A 23617-nucleotide genomic window follows, 5' to 3' on the forward strand; every position below is an offset into this window, starting at 1 on the left:
TACCCAGATCGATATTTCTGAAGGATCTTTCCTTACTCTTCATTTTTTCTTCCAATGTGTCCGACTGTTTTCCTTCGCGCAGGAAATACGACGCACGAGTGTTTGCGGCAACGCGTAAATGTCCGTTAGTCTTAAAGCCGTGTGCGCGAGAGATGTAGTAACGATATCGATAGATATGCAGTCGTCGCGCGAGGGATGGGAGAATGCGCCAGGAAACGAATTGTACAAGGAGCACGTCGAGTGGTGCGGCACAGTCCAGTATTCCCAATGCTGTTCCAGGCCCGATGACCTGATTGTTGGCAGTTCGGGAAAAAGCGCATTAAGAATTACCCACGAGGAGAGACACCAATTTACGATAGTTCACCAAAGTATCGGCATTGTAAATTTAATTATTTAGAAATAATTAGTTAACGCCTACGCGCACGCATACGTCAAATTCTTTAAGAGACAGAATATTGAATCTCGAACAAATTAAATTAGCGGACAGATTTTGAATTTAAGCATTAAAAAATGATTGTTAACGCATGTATTTATACACGTAGAAAGTCTCTAAAGAAAATGTCCTAAATTTGAAATAAAATTAAGAGCTTCGTCTCCATAATTTCGAGATTCTGAATATATCTCGAGTGAAGATGCTGAATGAAGAATTTTATTGTCGAGAGTACTTAATTAAGAGCGATACACGTAAAAGTATGAAGATCATGAGGTCGCGAGAATCATTTAATTGCGTCGAAATACGAGTAAAAATTGCACCTTCAATTGCGACACAATTAATTACGTTGCTGCTAATGAGATCGCGAATAAATTGATTGCTTTCAGGCCACGGAGCGGAGAAGGACCCAGCTCCAAGGTGGAAACGACTGAATCAACATGAATCTCGCGACGACGAGCTATATGAAAAGAATGAAGAGAAATCGAATGCAGCATCCTTTTTTTTTATTTTTATTGAGTTTCAATCTTATGCTCTAAATATGCATCTTCTTTCGCAACTTATGTCTCCCTTTTGTCTTCTACCTTCCATGTGTACCGTTTTTCCGTTATATTTTGCACCCGTACATGCATACGTACGCGCACAGTCGCGGGATTTTGCATCTGCACACACGTACACATCGACGCGTGTGTATACTCTTTCGATAAGTGGCCACTCGACACCGTACGAGCGAGACGAACACGTACCTTTCTATTCGTGGCACAATTTTCGGGGATCGATATATTGAGCGATGTACCGGTGACTTCAAATTGCGTGGTAGTTAGCGCCTCTCTGTCAGGGTTTTTTTCGGCGAGAGAGTCCAATGAGAAGAGACGCAGGAAGACATGAGCGGTGCATTGTCTTCCTCCAAATATCACAGCTGAAACACTTTTTATTTATTAACATTATTCAATAATAAGTATCTTCTGACACAGTTTATTGCATAATAATAATTGCCTAAATAAATTGAAGTATGTTTTAATCTAATAAATTTTCTTTCACCAATTTGAAGATTTTTTTTTTTTTTTGCGAAAATAGGAAGGTTTCGTTTACTGCACTTTTCCAACATATTTTACCTTAATTCGAGAATTTTTCGTTGCGATCAACAAATTTTTTCCGGAATACGCCTAAAAGGAATTAAATCGTGAAGTATCAGCGACGTAATCAGAAAAAATAAGAAAATGCAATAAATTAAGAAAAAAAAAATCTGGAAATCTCGGGAATTTAATCCCGGATAAGAGGAATAAAAAAAAGAGACTTGTAAACGTGTTTCGCGATTCGCGATTGTACGAAAAAACGCCAGGAGAATTTACGAATACAAATCCGCCGCGATGACGACGCTGATATGCCGCATTGAGGTAAACCAATGACACGGGGTATCCCGCGGGGGATTTACCACCCCGTCTCCCTTCTTCTTCTCGCCGATCCAGCTCGCGATACTCCAGATTCTATCCATCGTACGTCATGAGCGAGAGAGAGTTACCCCTTCTTTTTACCGCCAGTACTTCTTCCCTCTGTGCCTCCGTTAAGTGGAGTAGGAGGAGGAGGTGGGATTGGTGGCAGGAAGGTATTGCCACTGTTACACATCACCTTTACAGCCACCACCACGACCGGCACCACCACCACCCGCACCACCCCCACGTCGTCGTAGGGAGCTCGTCTATACGCAACGATGAGGATTCTGCAGATTTGACAAAGTCGTTTCAAGAACTCAGTCGTCGACTGCGCGTCCTCGTAAATTCGGGACACCGATTAGGGGAGCTTTAGCTCGCTCGACCGCGCCGGAACCCCGCTTCCGGATTACTTCGAGACTCTTAATTTTCTTTTTCTTCTTTTTCTCCCTTTTTTTCTTCCACCTCGTCCCAAGTGAACGATTTTTTTTCCTTCTTGTGTGCCGTTTTGATCTTCGCGAAAATGCGTTAACGCGAAAGTATGTCCATGGAGGAGACACACGGAGGCGGCATGTCTTCCGCGACGCTCTCGTCCGTCTTGCTCCTTCTACTTTTCGGTCGTGCCGCGAATGCTCAGTAAGTAGTAAACTTGTCATAGCGTTGCAAAAATTAAGTTTTAGTATTGATATACCAAAATCAGAAAATCTTTAATAAAAAACGTATCTTTTTAGCAATTAATTCAGAAAATAAGTGAAATTCTCCCTCTCTCTCTTCTTCCTGTTATATAACGAGATTAAAAAGCCTTATTAGTACATTGATCGATAAAAATTTATATTTAATATTAATAAATGAAGCGTATGTATCGCATTTATCTTATTTAAATAATTAACTAGTGGATTCGCAGTATAATAAAAAAATAATGTCACATCCAATAACACATTCAATTATATGTTTTAAAGAAAGTGTTCGCGATGTTTGCTTTGCAGGAAAAGTTTAGAATTTTTCGATCTCCTACCCGAAGATCCTAAGTTGTATGACAAAATGCGACCTCCCAAGAAAGATGGTCAGGCAACCGTCGTGTATTTTCATGTTACCGTGATGGGACTCGATTCCATCGACGAAAACTCAATGGTAAACGCATAATTTTAAAAGTGATATAATATATATATAATTACAAAATTTATTTTTACATTGTAAGTCCAATCGCTTGTTAATGAGAATTTCAAAACGTAGTTTCATATTATCCATTATTAATTATTGTTTACGGATAAATAATTATCTCAACGGTAAATCTTTACAGACGTATGCCGCCGATATTTTCTTTGCCCAAACGTGGAAAGACAATAGACTTCGATTGCCAGAAAATATGACGTCCGAGTATAGGTACATAAATTCATTAGTGGACTTCCGATAATTTTCGATATTTATGTATTTTTTTATTCAGAATAATTTTATTTTCATATTTCTTTAAAAGTTTCTGTGACTAATCGTTATCTCTCATCTCACTTATTATTATATGTGTCAAAATTTAAGATTATTAGAAGTCGACTGGTTGAAAAACATGTGGCGGCCGGATTCCTTCTTTAAGAACGCAAAGTCGGTGACTTTTCAAACAATGACGATACCGAATCACTATCTGTGGCTGTATAAGGACAAAACCATTCTCTACATGGTGAAGTGAGTTTATGAAAAATTTTCATCACAGATATGCGTTTCCCATATGCGTGAAATACAGGAATATCGGTGATTTCAGGTTGACTCTGAAACTTTCTTGCGCCATGAATTTTCTGATCTATCCTCACGATACGCAAGAGTGTAAACTGCAAATGGAAAGTCGTAAGACATCTTTATCTGTAAAAGAATTTAGTCTAGAGTACACTTTAGGAAATTACACGTGTAATTACGTTTTATAATACAACTATGCCATTTTTATCCATGTCTCTCATTTAAAAAAATGAGAAAATTTATTCATATAGTTATCACTTATTATTATTCATAGTTATTATTTATTTATAGTTATATTCATTTATAGTTACATATCCAACAATTAGTTTAAATACCATGTTAGATAAGTAATTATTAATTATTCATCTAACTGATTATTAATTACTCATATAATATTATAAATATACGAGTGAATAATTATCCGCACTTTATTTCTATAATTAGAACAGTAGAGAACGTACAATTACATTTTTCAACATACTCTCTACATATTGATCTGTGGTAAATTGATGACCTCTTAAGGCATCTTTAAATGGACCAAACAGATGATAATCGCAATGGTAACGCCGAGGCCTATTGTCGAAAGATGTTTTGTTGTTGCATGACAATGCACATCCACATACTGCTGCCTATACTATTCAAACATTTCAGAAATTGAGTTTCGAAGTATGGCATCCTGCATATAGTCCAGATCTCACACCCTCGAATTATCATCTGTTTGATCCATTTAAAGACATGCTTTAAGAGTTCGTCGACTTGCCACAGACCAATAAGTATGTGCAAGAAGTGCATACATGACTGAGAAACAAATCAAAATCATTTTTTTTTCCGAGGATATATGCAAGGTTGTAAAACACTGGAAGAAGCGCATTGAAAAGCAAGGGGACTATGTCAAAAAATGATGTAATTGTACGTTCTCTATTGTTGATCCGCCAAATTATAAAAATAGAGTGCGGGTAATTATTGACTTACCCTCGTATCGTATCAATTACACCTAATTACTTAACTAGATGAGTAATTAATAGATTATTTATGACGTCAATCAAATACCACGCATATTTCATGTCTCACGCGAAAAAACGAAACAACTTGATCGACAGTGTCGCACACGACGGACGAAATGATCTTCCAGTGGGATCCCGACGTTCCCCTCGTTGTAGATGAGAATATCGAGCTGCCCCAACTCCAGCTCGTTAAAAATTATACGGCCGACTGCACACAGGTCTATTCCACTGGTAAGTGAATCGCGTAAAAATGACTGTTTTTATTATATCTTCAAGAATAACGCTGCGCGTTGTATTCGGCGTTATATTCCAAGGGGTGAGAAATTCGACCGACCGCCCATGCGTTGATATCACTTGAGTTTAATCTGTACTAAATGCCGAGCATGGGTATATTTCGTTGAAAATTACGTCATAACTTTCAGGTAACTTTACTTGCCTCGAAGTCGTGTTCGTGCTGAAGCGACGTCTCGGCTATTACCTGTTTCACACTTACGTGCCGACGTGCTTGATCGTCATCATGTCGGTGAGTAAAGCGTCGTGGGAGCTTATCGCGTCGTAAAACGTCGAAAGTCTACCCTCGTGACTTTATCCCGTATATTTTTTGCCAAAAAAATGTCGCAGTGGGTGTCGTTCTGGATAAAACCCGAGGCCGCGCCCGCCCGAGTCACCCTGGGAGTCACCTCGTTGCTCACCCTCTCTACGCAGCACGCCAAGAGTCAGGCCTCCTTACCGCCCGTTTCATACCTGAAGGCCGTCGACGCTTTCATGTCAGTCTGCACGGTGTTCGTGTTCATGGCGCTGATGGAGTATTGTCTGGTAAACATCGTTCTCGGCGATTCGGATGCGCCCGCAGCGAAACCCGCGCCTCCGCCACCGCCGCCGCCGTCCTCGAGGACCCCGGACTCGGCTAAGCTCAAGATCTTCGATACCGCTGCCAAGGTAACGCGTGGATGGCGACTGGATGATCAGGGAGCCCTGAGAATTGATTTTAACAGAAAATAATCATGATACTTGCGCAATCAATTGGCTGAGATAGAAACGTCTGATAAAAACTCATAGAAGCATTATTAGAATGTTAAATTCTCCTTAAAGTGTCTGAAAACTATTACTTTGTGAGATGATAGTTTTATCACGATTGTTAAAATTGATTCCAGGCTCTTCTGCCTCGGACCACTTCCGTGTCTCGAATAGAGAAACAAAACAAGCATTGTTGTTGAAGAAAATTTATTTGAAGCAGGTTCGCAGCTTCAAAAAATATTAACAACGGGGATAAATCGCTGAAATATTCGTATCGAGTTGTTTCAAGAAAATTTTACGATCTCGGTAGTTACATTTTGCAACGCTACCATCGTTCGTCCACCTTAAATCGCGTTCAGCTCTCTCCGAGGCATGGGAGACAGTCTGCATGATGACGGTTCAAGTTGTGATCGTTGTCACGCAGGAAAACGCAATGTTGTTATCCTGCCGATCGCAGAAATCGCCGACTGTACCGCCTGGACCCACCCCGGCCCAAAAGGCGCGAATACGGGCGCTGAACATCGACCGCTTCTCGCGCTTCTTCTTCCCTTTCCTGTTCGCCGTGCTGAACGTCACCTATTGGATAATGTTCGCCGAGTATATTTAGACAGTGACATCGGGAACACTGACCGCGGAAACATCGCGCGATACTTCAAGAGGAGCACGAATGAGGGGACGAGCTCTGAAGCTCTCTCTTTCTCTCTCTCTCTCTGCGAGCGCAGAGAATACTCCGGAAACACGTCAGGAGAAACGAAGAACCATAAAATATTTCAGAAAAAATGTGTCACTGCGATAAATTTGCAATCGTAGTTACGTCGATCGAACGAAAATAGAGTAAGGTTTCGCGACTAATAAAATTCTGATGGAAATCTGAAGATATGGCACGAGTAACAATAAAACTTAGCGATAACAATGACAAACGCAGAAATGCCTATCTTTTTAGAATGTTACTCTTCCGGAAACCTTTAATTCTTCTTTAACTCTTTCTTAAGGGGGTATGACACCTTTGAGCATGAAATTTAACCTCTTTTTCACGATTTGTTTTAACATATAAGGATTAGAGCAATCGAAAATCGACTTTAAGGGGTCTTTTTATTATACATTAAAGATGTAAAAAAAATTTTTTTTGTATATAAAATCATGTTCGTACACCCTGTCAAAAGAGGCCGTGTGCGTCACAGGGGTCCAGCTGGTGTACATGATTTCGGCTGACTGGTATGACCTAGAACAGAAATCCAAAAAAATTCTTAATCTGTGATAGATTGGCTATGGAAGTACGTAGGATTTTTGAAAAATATTGATTTTTGCGAAATTGACACTAATTTGAACAAAAGTGTCCAAATTTACACTGAAAAATCGTGTATAAAATTGGTTCCCAAAAAAAACTAACAATCCAATTTAAAAAATCCTAAGTACTTTCATAGCCAATCTATCACAGATTAAGAATTTTTTTGAATTTCTGTTCTAGGTCATACCAGTCAGCCGAAATCATGTAACCAGCTAGACCCCCGTGACGCACACGGCCTCTTTTGACAGGGTGTATTTTATATACAAAAAAAATTTTTTTTACATCTTCGATGTATAATAAAAAGACCCCTTAAAGCCGATTTTCGATTGCTCTATTCCTTATATGTTAAAACAAATCGTGAAAAGAGTTCATGCTCCAAGGTGTCATACCCCCTTAAGATAGAGAATTTTATTATAAAACATTACCTGTTATCGTGACACGCTCGCCAAGATGTTTTCTCTGACTGCTCACTTTTTTCGTCCGCTCGACAAAAATTCGATATGTAACAAACACTCATATAATTATGATTCAGCCATGACGTATTTTGATCGCTTCAAAAGCGTTCAAAAGCAAAAATTTACTTTCTTCTCTCTGCTAATTAGACATTTTGACTATAATTAATTACTAATTAATCGTATACATCGTCATGAATTTTGCTTTCCAAAGGATCTTTTTGTCACGAATAAACTTGTAAAACTTCCCAGAGAATAAGTAAGAGATTACGCCTAAATATAATAGAGCACAATGATGTACAGTAAAGTTGCATATTAATTCGAATGAATTTAGAAAGTGGTAATAGGTTTATTCAGCTTCATTTGTATCGCTTCGTTCATTACGTAAAACTCATAATTCAAAGGCCGAATAGAAAGTTTGTAGATATTATCGGTCATTCGCGGTAATCTAATGTGTCTCTTATACGAAATAATATGTCGATTCACGATTTATAAATATTATCAAATCAACCAACTGAACTTTACGTCATCGAAAAGTTGTAACAATGAATGTTTCTTGACATAAAAGTCTCTATTGTACAACTGTATCATTAAAAATGTGTCTAATAAAGAGCTATTATGTTCTCTCGCTCATGATTATTGTCCGTCAGAACGATTTCAATCAAATCCCGATTAACTTAATCGATTAATGTATCAAGCAGTATCTATACTATTTTTGTTAATATAGATAAGATTGTTAATTTTTGTTTAACATTTTGAAAAAAAAAGATTTAAATAAGAACAATGAATTATATAGTTACAAGTTTTGCTTTAAAGGACTCTTCGTATATAATTAGTTACCATTGTCTGTTCCATCATTAAAGAAAATGATTGATTGCGAGAATCATTATAGCCGTATGTGCCCTCTATTGGTGCTAAGCAAGACTATGAAATACAATCATCGTCAGTAAGAAGGGAATCTCTTGGCTTTTATTCTCCGCCTACTTTCCACCCCCACCAACTGCGACGACAGGATCGTAGCACCCACGCACCACGACAAGCAGATGAAGGTTAGCGCCCCAGTGACGTTAAAATATCATTCTGTCCTCGTTTCACTGCCTGGTATCAATATATTGATATATGATTGCAATAAAGACTATTACGATAAATTTAGGTGAATAATATTGAGCAATGAAAAAAGATTTACAATAATATCTGCTATGTAAGAATTATTTATCTTAGTTTACATTAAGAATCATAAGTTTATTGCATATGATATTAATGAAATAAAAAATTACTTTGTGTATGTGTAAATTTCGATAAATTATACAAAATAAACACTTTACAGTGATGCTGCAATTATAAAATTAATTGTAAATTCGAAAAAGGCGCAAGTCCGCACAAACATCCTTTTAGTATAAAGCACGTCTATAGTAATTTGTATCGTTCTATCACGAATTAGTACAGCTGTCTTTATGCAATTTTTCGTGGAATACAATTTTACATGTCTCTATTATTGAACGATTCGTATAAACAGTTTTTTTAATTAAAGCACACACTCGTGTGCTTTTTTCTACAAGTCTACAACTCCACCTCACGCTCTACTATTAATTGCGATGTGTATAATATGAGAAATAAATTCTTGACGAAAAGCGAAATTGTCCGTTGTCGCGGACACGCAGTCCGATACAACGAATCAGTACATTCGCGCGGGGGGGGAAGCGGAAAGTGGGATCATCGCGGAGGAAGGAAGCGTAGCGTGGGCCGCCTTATCTGTACAACGTAGCCCGGCATACGATAGCAGGATGCCATTGCCTTCTCTTCCTCGTCTCGCCTTTCCAGGACAGTTCGCTTTCCGTCCTCTTCCGTCACGCGCGAAGATACACGTCATCGAAGATTGGTGGGAATCGGGAGCACTGCGTGCAGCAGGCCGAAGTATTGCTGAAGTAATAATTATATATATGCTCGGATTGAAATAATTAATTCGCTATCTGCTTCCCGGAAGTAACGACAGATGCATGAACACTTAAATTCCCCCTTGATCTCTTCCGCGAGATCTTTATTCTTTCAAATGTTAAATGTAATTTATTGCAAAATATATCTTTAATATAAATATATAAGAATTTATTTGCCTTAGAAAAAGACAGTTCCGAAAGAGATTGAGAATGGAGACTTACTTCGCGAAATTTAAAAAGTATTTGAAATATAATACTTCTTTGTCGGGGTCTACAAAATCAATGACACCAACTAAATTTCTTTTTTTTTTTTAATATTATCCGATCGAAAGATAAAACTCTAAACTAAATAAAATAAATTTATGTAACATAAATAGATTGATTTGAAAGGACGGCTGTATCAGATGTCGTTTATACATCGGCGGCGATTTGTATATCTCTTGAACAGATTTTAAAAGACGACAGGAACAGCGAGTATGCCGCACATGTGTGCCGCAGTAACATAAGCGTCGGGTGTAACGGGTGTGCGAAAGTATCGTATATCGACCCACGAGGGTTCGAACAAATTGGAACGCCGACGATTCGGAATTCTCAATCTTTTACGATAAAGCCCTCTCCGCGACGTTGCGTGTACGAAAAAAAAACTGATATCAGGCGACAGAACATTGACCCGCGATAGAAGAAGAGACCTATGATATTTACGCTGTACGATTTATAGAACGAATATTTATCTTCTTTCGCTGCTCTCTTTAGAACGTAATCATCACGGAAACCTATTAATATCTGTTTATATATAAATAAGACTTATTCGGTATAACTGACGTTCAACGCAATTGTGCGAGACTTCCCCAAACACGCGTGGCGACCCTCTCGCGTACCCGGTGCGAAGAACAAAGCCATCCCAAACAGCATGTTTAAAAGACATCGTAAAGATGTCTCTTAGACACGTATGTCTAAAAGATGTCTTCACAACGTTTTCTAAACATGCGTGCTGTCCGGAATGTCTACGCTCGCTAAGATCCGATGACCAAAAACTTCGACGACATTTTTAAAAAATCGTACTTTTCGTTACTCAGGGTACAAGTAAAAAAAAAACCCATGTTTGCAATGGAATTTCAATGACCTGCGCCCGAACCTTTCCCAAGGATCGGAGGATCGCTCTTCTCGCAAAGCCTATAGCTCTTCTCTCGGGTCTCGCCTGCGGCCCTTACCACCCGCCGTTCGGCCCCGCTCGTCCGCTTCCCAAGCCCAAGTCCCGTGTCGTTTTCCCTCTCCGTTCCGTTGCCACCCGATGATGATTCTATGTACGGCACTGACGGGCACGAGACTCGGAGGCACGGAGCGGAGTCGCGACCCGACAAGCCGAGGGACTCACTTGCGAGAGAGACGGAGTCACGAGGCGCGTCCGCGAGGCCGCGTTTTTTTTCATTATCCGTCTCGCCCGTCTCGCGTTTTGCGAGGGTGCACCCGCACCTGTCGCACGGATCCGCCGACAGTCGTTATCGCACGTGGGATAACGAGACTCCGGGACTCTCGGCGGCCACGAGGAGAAGAGGCCGAGGAATTCGGCGGAAGGGGAACTTCGATCTCGGTGCTCCAAGCGAGATCTCTCGACGTTCGTACCGACTCCGGAGGAGAGCGGCGGCCGCCGTCTCTCGAGGGAAAGAAGAAATACCTCGTCGGCCTGCACGTCGCGGGGAACGCTATTTTAGCGTGTATTTTAACCCAGGTGAGCCCTATCGGACGGTTTATTGGCAGTGTTTTTCGCAACGGAAATTGTCCCACGGGTGCGCGAAAGTGCGTTTCGCGTCGTTCATCGAGCGTTGCTTAATCGAAACGTGCTCTAGCTGCTTCGAAATTTAATAATTCGTTCACGATTCGGAAGTAGGCGCAAAAAATTATTTTAAGATAATTATCTGCTGATATTAAAACGTTTTACGTATATGTATTTCTTTTATGTTTTTGCCCCGAATGTTAAATAATTTATAAAATTAAGTATCGTTAAATGTTCCGCTTGTCTGTTTCGCATTTGGTGCCATTTAAAAATTGATGGCTCTATGTGATAATATTTATAAATATATAAAACAAAATTGATTTAAATTGTAATTTTTTGTCGCATAATTTAAGGACAATTATTTGTTAAAGTGTGCGACTAAAATAAATTACGTGACCCGTTATAAATTTTTCGCGATACGGTTTGTAATATTTTGGAATATTTTATTTTCGTAGAAACTCTCGAACCATCGTCGATGGCTTAACATCGTTGCGAAAAGTCCACAAAGACAGGCAGAAAAAAGAGACGGAAAAATGCTTCACACTCATTATGGGCACGTGGCTCTCGCAGCTTTAATTATTATACTTATTACCTTAGCAGGTACGTAATAGTTGATATATATTAATTTATATTAGCATTAATTTTTCCCAAAGTAATTAAACACTAAAAATATGAATACTTACTCGAGATTACTCGACCAACTCAAAATTAGAGATTCTCAGAATATACTTTTAAATTAAAATAAAATTTAAGTTTTTAGGCGTTGGTTAAATGCCGCTCGCGTTTCCGCTGCGTTTTAACGCCATTTTCGCGTATGTAGCACACGTGCAAAAGAATCAAATTCGTAGCGAAATTCTTTTTCTCGGAAACATCGTTGGTCCCATTCATGTAACGGAGGAGACTCTTTATCCATTACGATTAGATAGCGAGATGACCTCGCGACCTGCCTTCCTTTTGAAATCGGCGAGCTTGTGTATTTCGGCTTCTAAAACCCAGCCGTCCGCCCTAAAAGATCTTCACGCGTATTTATCTATTTGGAGAAGATTATTCAACGCGAATGGCGCGATCGTTTATGTGTTTGTGTTGTACGTGGCAGTATCGTTGCGGCGAAAATATACAGATCTACAGCACGTGTGCTCTCTTTTAATCTATCGGATACCTTTATATCCAAAGCTGATTTGTGCAGTCGATCTCTGAGAGTTCATTTGTAACTTGAAAAGATTCCAAAGATGTTTAATGTACAAAATTGAGATCTCCCAGCGGAGATTGATCTCCTCGACATTTTCAATAAGAACCGATCGAAAGATCTATCTAGATTTAATACACCCCGTATTTCAAAGCTTATTAAAGGTACTTTCCAGAGCTCTCGTAAACATCCGGCTCTCTTTCGCGATAGCCTCTACCGGCAGTAGAACATCTCTTGATAACCGGCACTAGCGTTCATTCGAAGCAATTCTGTCCCGCAAAATTGTCCCGCATTAATATTAATATTAATATTCGACGCGTTCGTTATCGCCGCGCGCTTTAAAAAAAATCGGCGAACGCGGCGCCTTGCATAATTCATTTTGGAAAACTACTATTTGTGTCATTTATTCCCTCGAAAGAAGCGAAAACACGTGTTTTCTGCCTAACATTCGTTACCGCACATTATGTAAATATTTTAACTCTTTGTAGGACCTGCGAGTTCCGAATATGGACATCCGCCAGTCAGAGGTAAGATTCTGATCTTCTTAGAATTAAATTTTTTTTATTCACTCTTTTCTTCACAAAAGAATCCACGAAACGGTCATTATGAGCACGTAGTATTATCAATGGCCTTATCGGAGAGTGTCGAGCGGCGAAAAAACGCGATAAAACGTTTTGCGACAACTAGGACGCGCACTATATAATTATACATAGAATTATATACAAAGTCAAAAACGGGGGTGTTATAGGATCGGTGCAGAGAGGGGATATGTCACCCGTGGACGTGGTGACAGAGAGTCATACTCGGTTATGGCCGACCATTCCCAGGTCAAGAGGTAGACGAAAGAATTAATTCAAGGAGCGGGCAAACACCTTATAAAAAGATCCCTAACGAATTGAACATTTAACGAGGCAAAATCACTGTTCTAACATAGATAAATGTTTTATACATTACCAGCTAACAGTGAAAGAGTCCGTTGGCTGTAGTTAATTTTTTCTTGTTGGTTTTGATCCCCATGTGTAAATATATTTACCAGATGTATATGTTTGTGATATTTCGGTTTCTCCTATAATGTGGTAAAGGTTTCGTACTTTGTGCTAATCGACGGAAACTAATTGGGGTAACCGGGAGGCTGTATCCCCTTCCATATATTTAACGCATATATCGGCATGATATCGATGGTGTTCTAATTACGGAAGAAGAGAATAACCATACGGCTAACAGAAGCTAACAGAAACTTTTATCTCAAGATGTAAAGGATTAATGAGAAACTTTTTCGCCCCGTGCAGGATCGCACGCGAAGAGACCGCATCCCTGCGAGCAGAGCTCGTGTTACCCCGCAACCGGGAACCTGCTGATCGGCCGTAAGGACAAACTAAGCTCTTCGTCGACGTGCGGTCTCACAGGTCCCGAAAGATTCTGCATAGTTTCCCACCTTAAGGACAGGAAGAAGTGCTTCTTCTGCGACACGTCGATACCTAAACAGCAGCATAACATCGAGAACATCGTCAGCGGGTAAGATCACTTTACTTTATCGCGAAATAAATCCAATGCCTTTTTGAAATAAGTGGAAATGTGTGTTATTAAAAATAAGTAACAGCGACAAAATGTATACTAATCAATAAAATTTAAACAGTACAAGTTATAGATCATGGTGGCAGGCCGAGAACGGTGTGGAGAATGTCACGATACGCTTCGATCTTGAGGCAGAGTTTCACTTCACGCACATTATCATTCGCTTCCAAACCTTCCGACCGGCTGCCATGCTGATCGAACGGTCGTACGATTTCGGAAGAACCTGGCAGGTGTATCGGTACTTCGCTCACAACTGCGAGCACTACTTCCCCGAAATCCCGACCCACCAACCGCAAAGATTAACGGACGTCATCTGCGAGACGAGATACTCGGCTGTGGCACCGTCCACTGGCGGCGACGTAATTTTTAGGTAGAATGTGTACACAGTTTTATCATATTAACCATTTATTTATATTTTAAACTGTATTATTTCATTGTGTGAATACTTTGCTATCATTTTAATTTTTTTTAACATAAATTATTGTAATCATTAATTATTAATCACGTTCGAAAATGTCATCTTTTTACTGATATATTTTAGGGTATTGCCGCGAAATTTGGATATCGACAATCCCTATTCAAAGGAAGTGCAGAATCTATTAAAGATCACCAATCTCAGGATCAACATGACGAGACTCCACACTCTGGGCGACGATCTGCTCGACGATCGGGCCGAAATTCGCGAAAAATACTATTACGCCATCCAAGATATGGTGATTCGCGGTTCGTGCTCCTGCTATGGGCACGCCTCGAGGTGTTTGCCGTTACCGGGAGTCGCCGATGAGGAGAACATGGTCCACGGCAGATGCGAGTGCACGCACAACACTAAGGGTCTCAACTGCGAGAAGTGCGAGGACTTCTACAACGACCTGCCGTGGAAGCCCGCGGTCGGCAAACAGACGAACGCCTGTAGGCCTTGCAATTGCAACAATCATACCAGTTCCTGCCACTTCGACGAAGCGGTCTACGAGAGATCGGGCAGAGTATCCGGCGGTGTCTGCGACGATTGTCAGCATAACACGCGAGGGCAGAATTGCGAACAATGCAAGCCGTTTTATTATCACGACGTGACGAAGGACATTTCTGACCGGGACGCTTGTCAACGTGAGTTTTCAATTTATATCAATCGCTTTATATAATCTTCATGTAACATTTAATATAATTTAATACGGTATTATTATCCGCGTTTGTTTTGTAAGTAGAAAATAAATGTAGATTGCAGTTAGTGGCAGAATGAATTTATGTACATGTGTATGAAAGAGATATCGTGAGATCGCAAAGATATACAGTTTTTTTCCTTCGCAGCCTGCGACTGCGACCTAAACGGATCCTTGGATGATGGCATATGCGACTCGAGAACCGATCCTCTAAGTGGCGACGAGTCCGGACGCTGTCACTGTAAAGCGAACATTGACGGGCGCCGTTGCGACCGTTGCAAGAACGGCTTTTGGAACTTCGATCCCGACAATCCCGAGGGATGTCAAGGTAAAAAAGAAAGTTATATCCAAGTATGTTTCGTTAAAAGGTCTAACTTTTTCAATAGTTTTACATAAAACGTAATATTTAAATCAATATACGTTTATTATATTTGTTAATGACACTAAGAAGCCTATTACTTATTAGTCTATACCGATTATCTTCCAAATTCAATTTATCTTTCCTTCTAAAAAACATTAATCAATAACACAGATTTTATTGGCCCAAATAAGGAAAGTTTGATCATAGTTTCTCAAAATGGAAAATTCGTACAAAAAGGTCGACTTTTGCAATTGCAATTGCAGCCTGCACCTGTAACACCTTGGGTACCATCGACAATCAGGGTTGCAACGTGGTGACCGGCGAGTGTACGTGCAAACGGTATGTCACAGCGCGCGACTGCAATCAATGCGTGCCGGAATATTGGGGACTCTCCGAGGACCGGGATGGATGCAAACCGTGCGATTGTGATCCTGGAGGATCATACGAGAAGTCCTGCGACGTCATCACCGGCCAGTGCAGATGCAGGCCGCATGTCAGCGGAAGAACTTGCAATCAGCCGGAACAGAGTTATTACACCGGCTCGCTAGACTTTCTCATTTACGAAGGAGAATTGTCTAGAGCGACCGACGTAAGTTCATTAAATTTAATCGAATATGTGAATTAAATGTACATATTTGTAAGTATTGATACCAATGTGCTGCAAGCGTGATAAAATATAAAGCACAATCGCAACACGAAAGAAATAACAAAAAGAGAGGAAGAGAAAGTTACTCCTCTCTTCAACTATATCTAGAATTTTGCCAAGCTTCAATTATCCCACTCAGCTTCTTGAGATTGTTTTTAGAATTGAATAGCAAATTCGTTTTCAGAACTGTCAAGTGGTGATCAGAGAGCCTTATCGCGATGGTAGGAATAGTACGTGGACCGGCACGGGTTTCATGAAGGCTCTCGAGGGCTCGGTATTGAACTTCACCATCGACGACATTCGCAGATCGATGTGGTACGACGTGATTGTACGGTACGAACCGGTGCATCCGGGCGTCTGGGAGGACGTGCAGATTATTCTCGAGAGAGACAGCCTACCGGATCCTAATGGGCCGTGCGCCGATTGGAGACCCGAATACGATCGCTTGTGGGTTCAATTGCCTCTGCGTTCGAGAAGCGCCATGGCGCAACCGTCTATATGTCTAGAGGCGGGAAAACGCTACAATCTTCTGTTGCAATTCCGCAAGTTCAACAGCCACATAGACACGCCTTCGGCCTCCATCCTGGTCGACTCGGTAATATACTTTGTTTCGATTATGTTGCCGATTGTCGTCAAAAGTCATGTCCAGTTGATCGTATAATCTGTACTTATTTGTATGATCAGATTGTTCTGAAGCCGAGGATAGACGTGATACCCTTCTTCAAGACTCCGGGTCTGGGTGAGCTACGTCGCCAAGAATACGAACGTTACCACTGTAACGAATTGTTCAACGATGTCAATAGCGTGTGGAGCAACGTGCCTGAGATCTGCAGAAAGTATCAGAACAGCATCGGCTATTACGTCTTCGACGGCGCTCACTGTAAGTTCAATCGCGCATTATCCGATGTCGTTTGTAGTCTTTAATAATACTTTAATTTTACTTTAATTTCATGTCGTTTAATCAATCTTGTTCAATTGCACACTCACAAGAGCGCGATGTTGAATTCTAGCCTGCGAGTGTAACCCAACGGGCTCTCGCAGTCTTCTGTGCGAGAACTACGGCGGGATGTGCCCGTGCAAGCCGAACGTGGTCGGCAGGCGTTGCGACCGTTGCGCGCCGGGCACCTACGGATTCGGCCCGGAGGGATGCATCCCCTGCGACTGCGACGGCGTCGGCGCCCTCGACAATTTCTGCGACGTCGAGACCGGCCGCTGCAAGTGCCGCCCCAACACCTACGGCAGGACCTGCGGCCAGTGCGAGCCCGGCTTCTGGAACTTCCCGCACTGTCAGCGCTGCGAGTGCCACGGACACGCGGATAGCTGCGACTCGAAGACCGGGGCCTGCATCAACTGTCGAGATTATACCACCGGGCACAATTGCGATCGTTGCGTCGACGATTTCTACGGCGATCCGCGAATTGGCGTGGATATACCTTGCAGAGCGTGTCCTTGTCCGGGTGAGTACAGTTTTGGAAGAAATTTTACATCGATTATTAATTTTTTAAATTATTAAAAATAAAAAATTACAATATTAGTCTTATTAGAAAGATATTATGTCCGTAATAAAAATAAGCTATACCTCACATTTATATTTATATCTGTACATTTTTTCGGCAATATAAAACTCGGTCTTTTAACAATTCAAACAGTAGTACTAAAATATTGTAAACTGTGGAGTTTGCTCCTTAGTCATTTATTTGCGTTTTTATTGATGAAGTAAAAAATGAGTTTCTTTTTACATTATTTATTATTATTTATTTATTACTATCATTATATATTTTTTATTTTAACAGGCACACGCGAATCCGGTCACTCCTATGCCAACAGCTGTTCATTGGACTCAGTAACACAGGACGTAGTGTGCGAATGTTTTGAGGGATACTCCGGACCTCGCTGCGAGCATTGCGCCGAGAATTATTTCGGCGATCCAGAGGTGCCAGGCGGTAGCTGCCAACTCTGCGAATGTAACAACAATACGGACCTACGTCGCCCTGGTAACTGCGACCCGCACACCGGTCATTGCCTTCAATGTCTGTTCAACACTGACGGTCCCACTTGCGAGGTGTGTAAAGCGGGATTCTACGGAGACGCTCTGCGGCAGGACTGTCAAGACTGCGGATGCAACGTCCTGGGCACCGACAAGGCCGCGGGACCGTGTAATCATCGCAGTGGTCAGTGTCCGTGTCTACCGCACGTCATAGGACAGCTCTGCGACTCCTGCGAGGAGAATCATTGGAGGATAGCCAGCGGGCAAGGCTGCGACCCTTGCGAGTGCGACGCGGTTGGAAGTATTTCAGACAGGTTCGTCTGCGATTTTTATAACAATTGAAATTCTGCGATAGAAGTATTTTTTAATGAGTATACAATAGCTTTGATATATCTTGTAGTTGAATGACTTGATACCGATAGTGATCTGATCCACCTTTTTCTCACAACAGAAAATTAATCTAAATGTATAATTTAGAAAAAAATTTAATTTTCTCAATCTTAAGATTAATTTATTCAAAAGTATGGGTTAGATCACTGCTCTACAACATATAAATCTAAAAAAAGACTATGCGGCTAATTAAAATATTTCCATGTATAGATGCAACCCCTTCGACGGCACTTGCGAGTGTAGGCCAGGATTCGGCGGCAGACGGTGCAACGAGTGTCAGACAAACTTCTGGGGTAACCCGAACATAGAGTGTTATCCATGCGAGTGCGACGTGATCGGCTCTGCGAGTCAACAATGCAACAGGGAGACCGGGGTATGCGTTTGCCACAAGGGCATCGGCGGCGAGAAATGCGACCAGTGCGACCGCGGCTATCACGGCGAGGCTCCACAATGCAGTCCGTGTGGCGAATGTTTCGACAACTGGGATCTGATCCTGGACGGTCTCACGAACAAGACAAATGCGGTCATTCAGGAGGCCTCGAGGATACAGAAGGTCGGCACGACCGGCGTGTACAGCCAGGAATTCGACGACATGAAGGACTCCCTGAACGAAGTGCGGGATCTGATCGGCAACACCACTATCCGGAGTCAAGACCTAGACGCGTTGGACGACTTGGCCAATGAGTTAGAGAAGAATATTTCCGAATCGGCCAAGCAGTTGGCTGAAGCGAGCAATCAATTCGAGAATCTCAGTCAGCGAGTTAATCTTGGCGATGTCGCGTTGAAGAAGTTGAGAAACAGGACAAACAGCCTGCACGAGACCGCCGCCGATTTGCGGGAGAATGCCACGAGATTGCAGGAGGAGAATGTTCTGGGCGCGCTGAACGTGACCCAGCAGATGGCCGAGCAGTCCAGGCAGGCCGAGAGGACGGCAAACGACACTACGAATGTCCTCAGCGATGCGGAACGATTCCGCAAGCATACCGAGAATCTTCTGGCGAAGAATCGCGCCTCCGTGACCGAGGCTCAAGACAGGAACAAGGAATCGTTGACGAAACTGAATGAGAAGCTGAAGACATTCGGTATGGCGATACCTGAACTGAATCTGCAGATGTGCGGTGACAATGTGACGGATTGCAGCACCGTCTGCGGTGGTGCGGGCTGCGGCTTCTGCGGAGGATTATCTTGTCACGTGGGCGCGGTCAGCAAGGCCAATCAAGCTCTGGATGTTGCCAAGCAGCAAGCTGCCAAGATCAAGGGCCACAAGGACGAGGCCGAACAACTGTTACGCAATGTAATTATCACTAATCTAATTCTTAAAAGTTATTTTACGATTTCTACAAGAATTAATTATTGTCAAGAATTATTTATTATATTTAAAGAATAATATTCATATATTGCTATAAATATTTGTAGAAATTCTGTGAATTTCTCAATTTGTACAGCTTATACATTTACCATTTTCATCTACAATTGTTTATGATTTATTCGATTAATTTACATTTTTAGATGAGCCAAATCAGGCAAGACGCGACAGCGGCAAGATCCAACGCTCAAGACGCCTTCAATTACGCATGGGAGGCGCGCAATCGTTCCGATAAGATCACCAAGGACCTCTCAGATATAACCAAGCAAATCTGGAGCGCTCTGAACGAGGACCAGCCTACACCAGCCATGGTGAGAGATCTCGCGTACGAGGTGCTCGCGAAGAACATCCAGCTGGAGCCGGATGAAATCACGCGGTTAGCCGATCGCATCAAGAGCATCGTGGGCTCTCTCACTGACTCTGAGAAGATTCTCGCCGATACCAAGGACGATCTGCAGAAAGTGCGTGATCTCGAGGCACGCGCCAACCGCACCAAAGATTTCGCCATCGAGAAGCAAACCTTGGCGAACAAAGTGATCCTGCTGTTGAACGACGCGCAGAAGGCGCAACACCTGGCGCAGGACGCGATCGACAAGGCGGAAGCTGACGTGTCCAAATCGCAGAAAGATCTCGCGGACATCGCCGACGTGACAAAGGCCGCTCAAATCCAGGCTAACAGCACCACGCATACGGTGGAGGCACTGGACGCCCGTTTGAAGCAGCTTCAAACGCAATCTGCGAAGAACGGTTTTATCCTGGCGGAGATCGGCACGGAGGCGAAGAAGGTCGCCGACGAAGCCCAGCTGATCGACAGCAAGACGAAGAAGCTGTCGGAGGAGTACAAGAGGGCGGACGAGTCGCTGAATCTGCGGGTGAACAAGAGCAAGGGCGATATCCAGCGGGCGAAAAGACTCCTGCAGCGTGCCTCCGAGCTGACGGCGGACACGTCGACCAAGTCCAAGGATCTGGACGGCATGGAGAGCGTTTACAAGGACAACGAGCGGCTGCTGACGGACCTGATGAGCGACGTGGACGCGCTGACAATGGAGATGGAGAGACACTTGGCGGAGATCGAGAACAAGTCGCAGGTGTACAGACAGTGCTCCGCTTAAAAATTCAATCAGTTGAGGAAATCATCTTCCGATTTGCGAATTTCATCTGCAAAACGATACATATCGATAACCAGTGGATCTTTTCTTCGTTTGATACACAGATAACTGTCCGCGCGGTAGAATCTCTTGCTCCACAAACGAGAGCCCTTTCCAGTGTTACATCTCACTTACTGCATTTTACCGCGAGATATGTTAGGTCTTATTAGTAAGATCGGTGCTTTATACTTGTGCAATAGTCGTGAGTTTTATCTTGATTTATAGGAAACGGATATGCGTATATATATTTACATATTGCATATACAATATATATATATACACATTTGGCATTCGCAACTTATTTTGAATATTGCGAAAGGCGAGGAGATTATTATTAGTGCCATAAATATAAATGGAGGGGCCATCAGTAGTTGTAAAGAGGACGATTTGTACGTAAGTCAGTTAAAATATCGCTTCAAGCGCAATCGAGGTATCTTCTCTAGCTTTTTTAGCTTCGCTAAATTTTCTCCAATTCTTCTTGCAATTTTTATATTTTTATATTTCGTAGCACACACTTTTTTACTTTTATAATAAGAATATTCTATACCAGAATATCTATATAAATAGTTTCTATCCGCTGATGCATATATACGACAATTTCTTACACATCGTACTTAAAGAAACACCGTAGCGAAGTATTAAGCTCGTGTTCCATAGATGATACATTAAAAATAATTAAAGAGTAATGTAAATAATTAAAATAAACGTAATACAGGATTAAGATATTAAAATAGATATTCTGCAACGGATCTACCGAATATGAAATGTTCGATATATCGCCGAGACACATTTATCTACAAATGGACAAAAGTTCAAGTGGCCTTGTCGATTATTACAATGCCTGTAAATAATTACAGTCTGCGCATCTGTAAATATTTAATGTTACATACCTATGAATTCACGATGTTCGACGGCTTTTTATCTCTGGACCTTTTAATTTTTCTTTTACAGCTCCAATCCTAATTCTCATTATTAAATGGCAAAACCTCACGCGAGAAATATAATCGAAATGCCGACAAAATTCGTGTAATTATTCCGGCGATACAAAAACGAAAGGAACAAGATCCTGTTATTTATATCATCATTGCACGCGATCGATCCTCATACATTACATCAAATATCGTCGAGATTATCGCTTAAAAGTGGGCGAACGATGCTATGATCAAGCCAAAAAGAATTCAATATTTAAGGTCATACTACGCATAGCGATATTATACTGTAATGTTAGAGAGAAATAAATGAGTTGCCAAAAAGAAGAAAGGACTGTGGCTATATCTCGGCGAGCCTGTCGACCCTTAATTGCGTCTTTCAATTACATTCAAATTCCTTCTATCGTACATAAGGAGAATCTGCAATTTTAAATAATCGCTCAGAACGATGTACGCGCCGCGTCCTTGCAATTTATTGCGGTATCGCGCAAGGAAATTGTCGGACATTGTTTTTCATGAATTGTTTTTCATGAAATAACGATACACATATGTCAGCGTACGCGACCCCCCAATCACGCCTCAAGTGCCTGGGACTATAGGCTGGGACCAACGTGACTAAACGAAGCAAACACCGTTGCGTCCCGTCGCGTCGCGTCGATCTTCCTCAGCGCATCACGATCGATTCGCGTAGGGCCCGGAAATAGGTTTTGTCGTTTATTATTACAGAGTCCGGTTACGTCGCAGCCATGTGCGCGATTACGGTTCCCCCCCCCGAATGTCATCGTAACGTCGAAAGTTTCGACGAAGGGGTTCCAGGACTACGGCCGGGTTCCTCCGGCAGATAAACGGAGAAGAACGTTCTAATTCTATTTATCATTTCGGTATATTCCTTAAAATCGCCCTTTCCCTTTCGGAGCCGAGGCCTACGCGCGCGCGCACGAATATTTCATGAATAGCGCACTGTTGAATTCAAATGGCGTATGCGTTCAGCAGGCCGCGCACAATGGGTTCATTCAGTACGCGAATCAGTGGTTCTCCGCGGAGGTGAGAAAACTAGAACGGCGCGGAGAGATGCACGAAAATTATTACTGCAATAAAGATCCAACTTTGATCTTTCCTCGAAGACAGATTCGAAGTTTCCGCACTACACCCTTTAAAACCATAACAAAGAGATAAGATAAACGCACGGACAGTCTCTTGCATTTCGCCAAATCATCGCATTACTATCTTACTATCTTAAATGTACATTTGGATTTTTTAATTAACGATAATTAACGGAAACAATATAAATTCAAATAAATTAGCGCAATTGTATAAAATTATTCCTATCTCACGCCTTGAAAAAAAAAAGAAGTAGAGAAGAAGGCGGTCTCAGGATTTTTAAAGAGATTTCACTAACAGGGAAGTTTGATAAAAAAAAAAAGGATCACAACAAGCAATAAATTTTTCTCTGTTAAATTGAATTGGAGCGTTCTAATAGGCATTTCTAACGAGGATTGTTCTTTGTTGCTTCGTGACACCTTTAAGGCGACGATCCCCGATTGTCCGACTGACCCGCACTTTAATCCGGCACTGAGAATTGTAGTTAGGATCCGCGATATTATCACGGTGACTGATGCATAAGCGCATACATATAGAGATAAATAATGCATTATATCCGAGAAAGGATTTTACGCGGCATGGCGAGTCTCATTGGAGTAACCGCTACGTAATTTTCGATCGTGAGTTTTTTTTAAAGACGCTAACTCTTCGAAGCTCGAGACTCGCTAACTATCTCAAAAATGATAAATGATAATATCAATCAATATTTGTACAGAG

At 41.7% G+C, this 23617-nt stretch overlaps 2 protein-coding genes across 4 annotated transcripts; both read left to right on the top strand.

Moving 5' to 3' along the window:
- Positions 1-743: 743 nt before the first annotated feature.
- On the top strand, positions 744-6728 carry LOC139819927 (histamine-gated chloride channel 1). Of its 2 annotated transcripts, none has more exons than XM_071789715.1 (9): positions 744-2496; positions 2847-2991; positions 3161-3243; positions 3394-3537; positions 3614-3696; positions 4686-4820; positions 5012-5112; positions 5211-5528; positions 6031-6728. In XM_071789715.1, the coding sequence occupies exons 1-9, from the start codon at positions 2402-2404 to the stop codon at positions 6211-6213; spliced, it is 1287 nt and encodes a 428-aa protein (XP_071645816.1). In that variant the 5' UTR covers positions 744-2401; the 3' UTR covers positions 6214-6728. The 2 variants fall into 2 exon arrangements, with proteins under 2 accessions (XP_071645816.1, XP_071645827.1); XM_071789726.1 differs by having other exon boundaries at positions 747-2496; positions 6064-6726.
- Positions 6729-10569: 3841 nt separating this feature from the next.
- On the top strand, positions 10570-22130 carry Lanb1 (laminin subunit beta-1). Of its 2 annotated transcripts, XM_071789644.1 has the most exons (15): positions 10570-11009; positions 11510-11654; positions 12729-12767; positions 12989-13075; positions 13530-13755; positions 13877-14185; positions 14357-14919; positions 15121-15300; positions 15597-15922; positions 16164-16574; positions 16664-16859; positions 16990-17436; positions 17773-18280; positions 18567-19650; positions 19866-22130. In XM_071789644.1, the coding sequence occupies exons 1-15, from the start codon at positions 10572-10574 to the stop codon at positions 20832-20834; spliced, it is 5928 nt and encodes a 1975-aa protein (XP_071645745.1). In that variant the 5' UTR covers positions 10570-10571; the 3' UTR covers positions 20835-22130. The 2 variants fall into 2 exon arrangements, with proteins under 2 accessions (XP_071645745.1, XP_071645753.1); XM_071789652.1 differs by lacking the exon at positions 12989-13075.
- Positions 22131-23617: the final 1487 nt, after the last annotated feature.

Source organism: Temnothorax longispinosus, chromosome 1 (genome assembly GCF_030848805.1).
Source record: "Temnothorax longispinosus isolate EJ_2023e chromosome 1, Tlon_JGU_v1, whole genome shotgun sequence".
Classification (NCBI taxonomy): domain Eukaryota; kingdom Metazoa; phylum Arthropoda; class Insecta; order Hymenoptera; family Formicidae; genus Temnothorax; species Temnothorax longispinosus.

Excerpts from the sequence above, each read along its gene's own strand:
- LOC139819927 (XM_071789715.1), top strand. The coding sequence starts at position 2,402 with ATGTCCATGGAGGAGACACACGGAGGCGGCATGTCTTCCGCGACGCTC. Across the intron at positions 2,992-3,160 it reads CCATCGACGAAAACTCAATG|ACGTATGCCGCCGATATTTT; the intron begins GTAAACGCATAA and ends AAATCTTTACAG. Across the intron at positions 5,113-5,210 it reads GCTTGATCGTCATCATGTCG|TGGGTGTCGTTCTGGATAAA; the intron begins GTGAGTAAAGCG and ends AAAATGTCGCAG.
- Lanb1 (XM_071789644.1), top strand. The coding sequence starts at position 10,572 with ATGATGATTCTATGTACGGCACTGACGGGCACGAGACTCGGAGGCACG. Across the intron at positions 11,010-11,509 it reads TAGCGTGTATTTTAACCCAG|AAACTCTCGAACCATCGTCG; the intron begins GTGAGCCCTATC and ends TTATTTTCGTAG. Across the intron at positions 19,651-19,865 it reads CCGAACAACTGTTACGCAAT|ATGAGCCAAATCAGGCAAGA; the intron begins GTAATTATCACT and ends TTACATTTTTAG.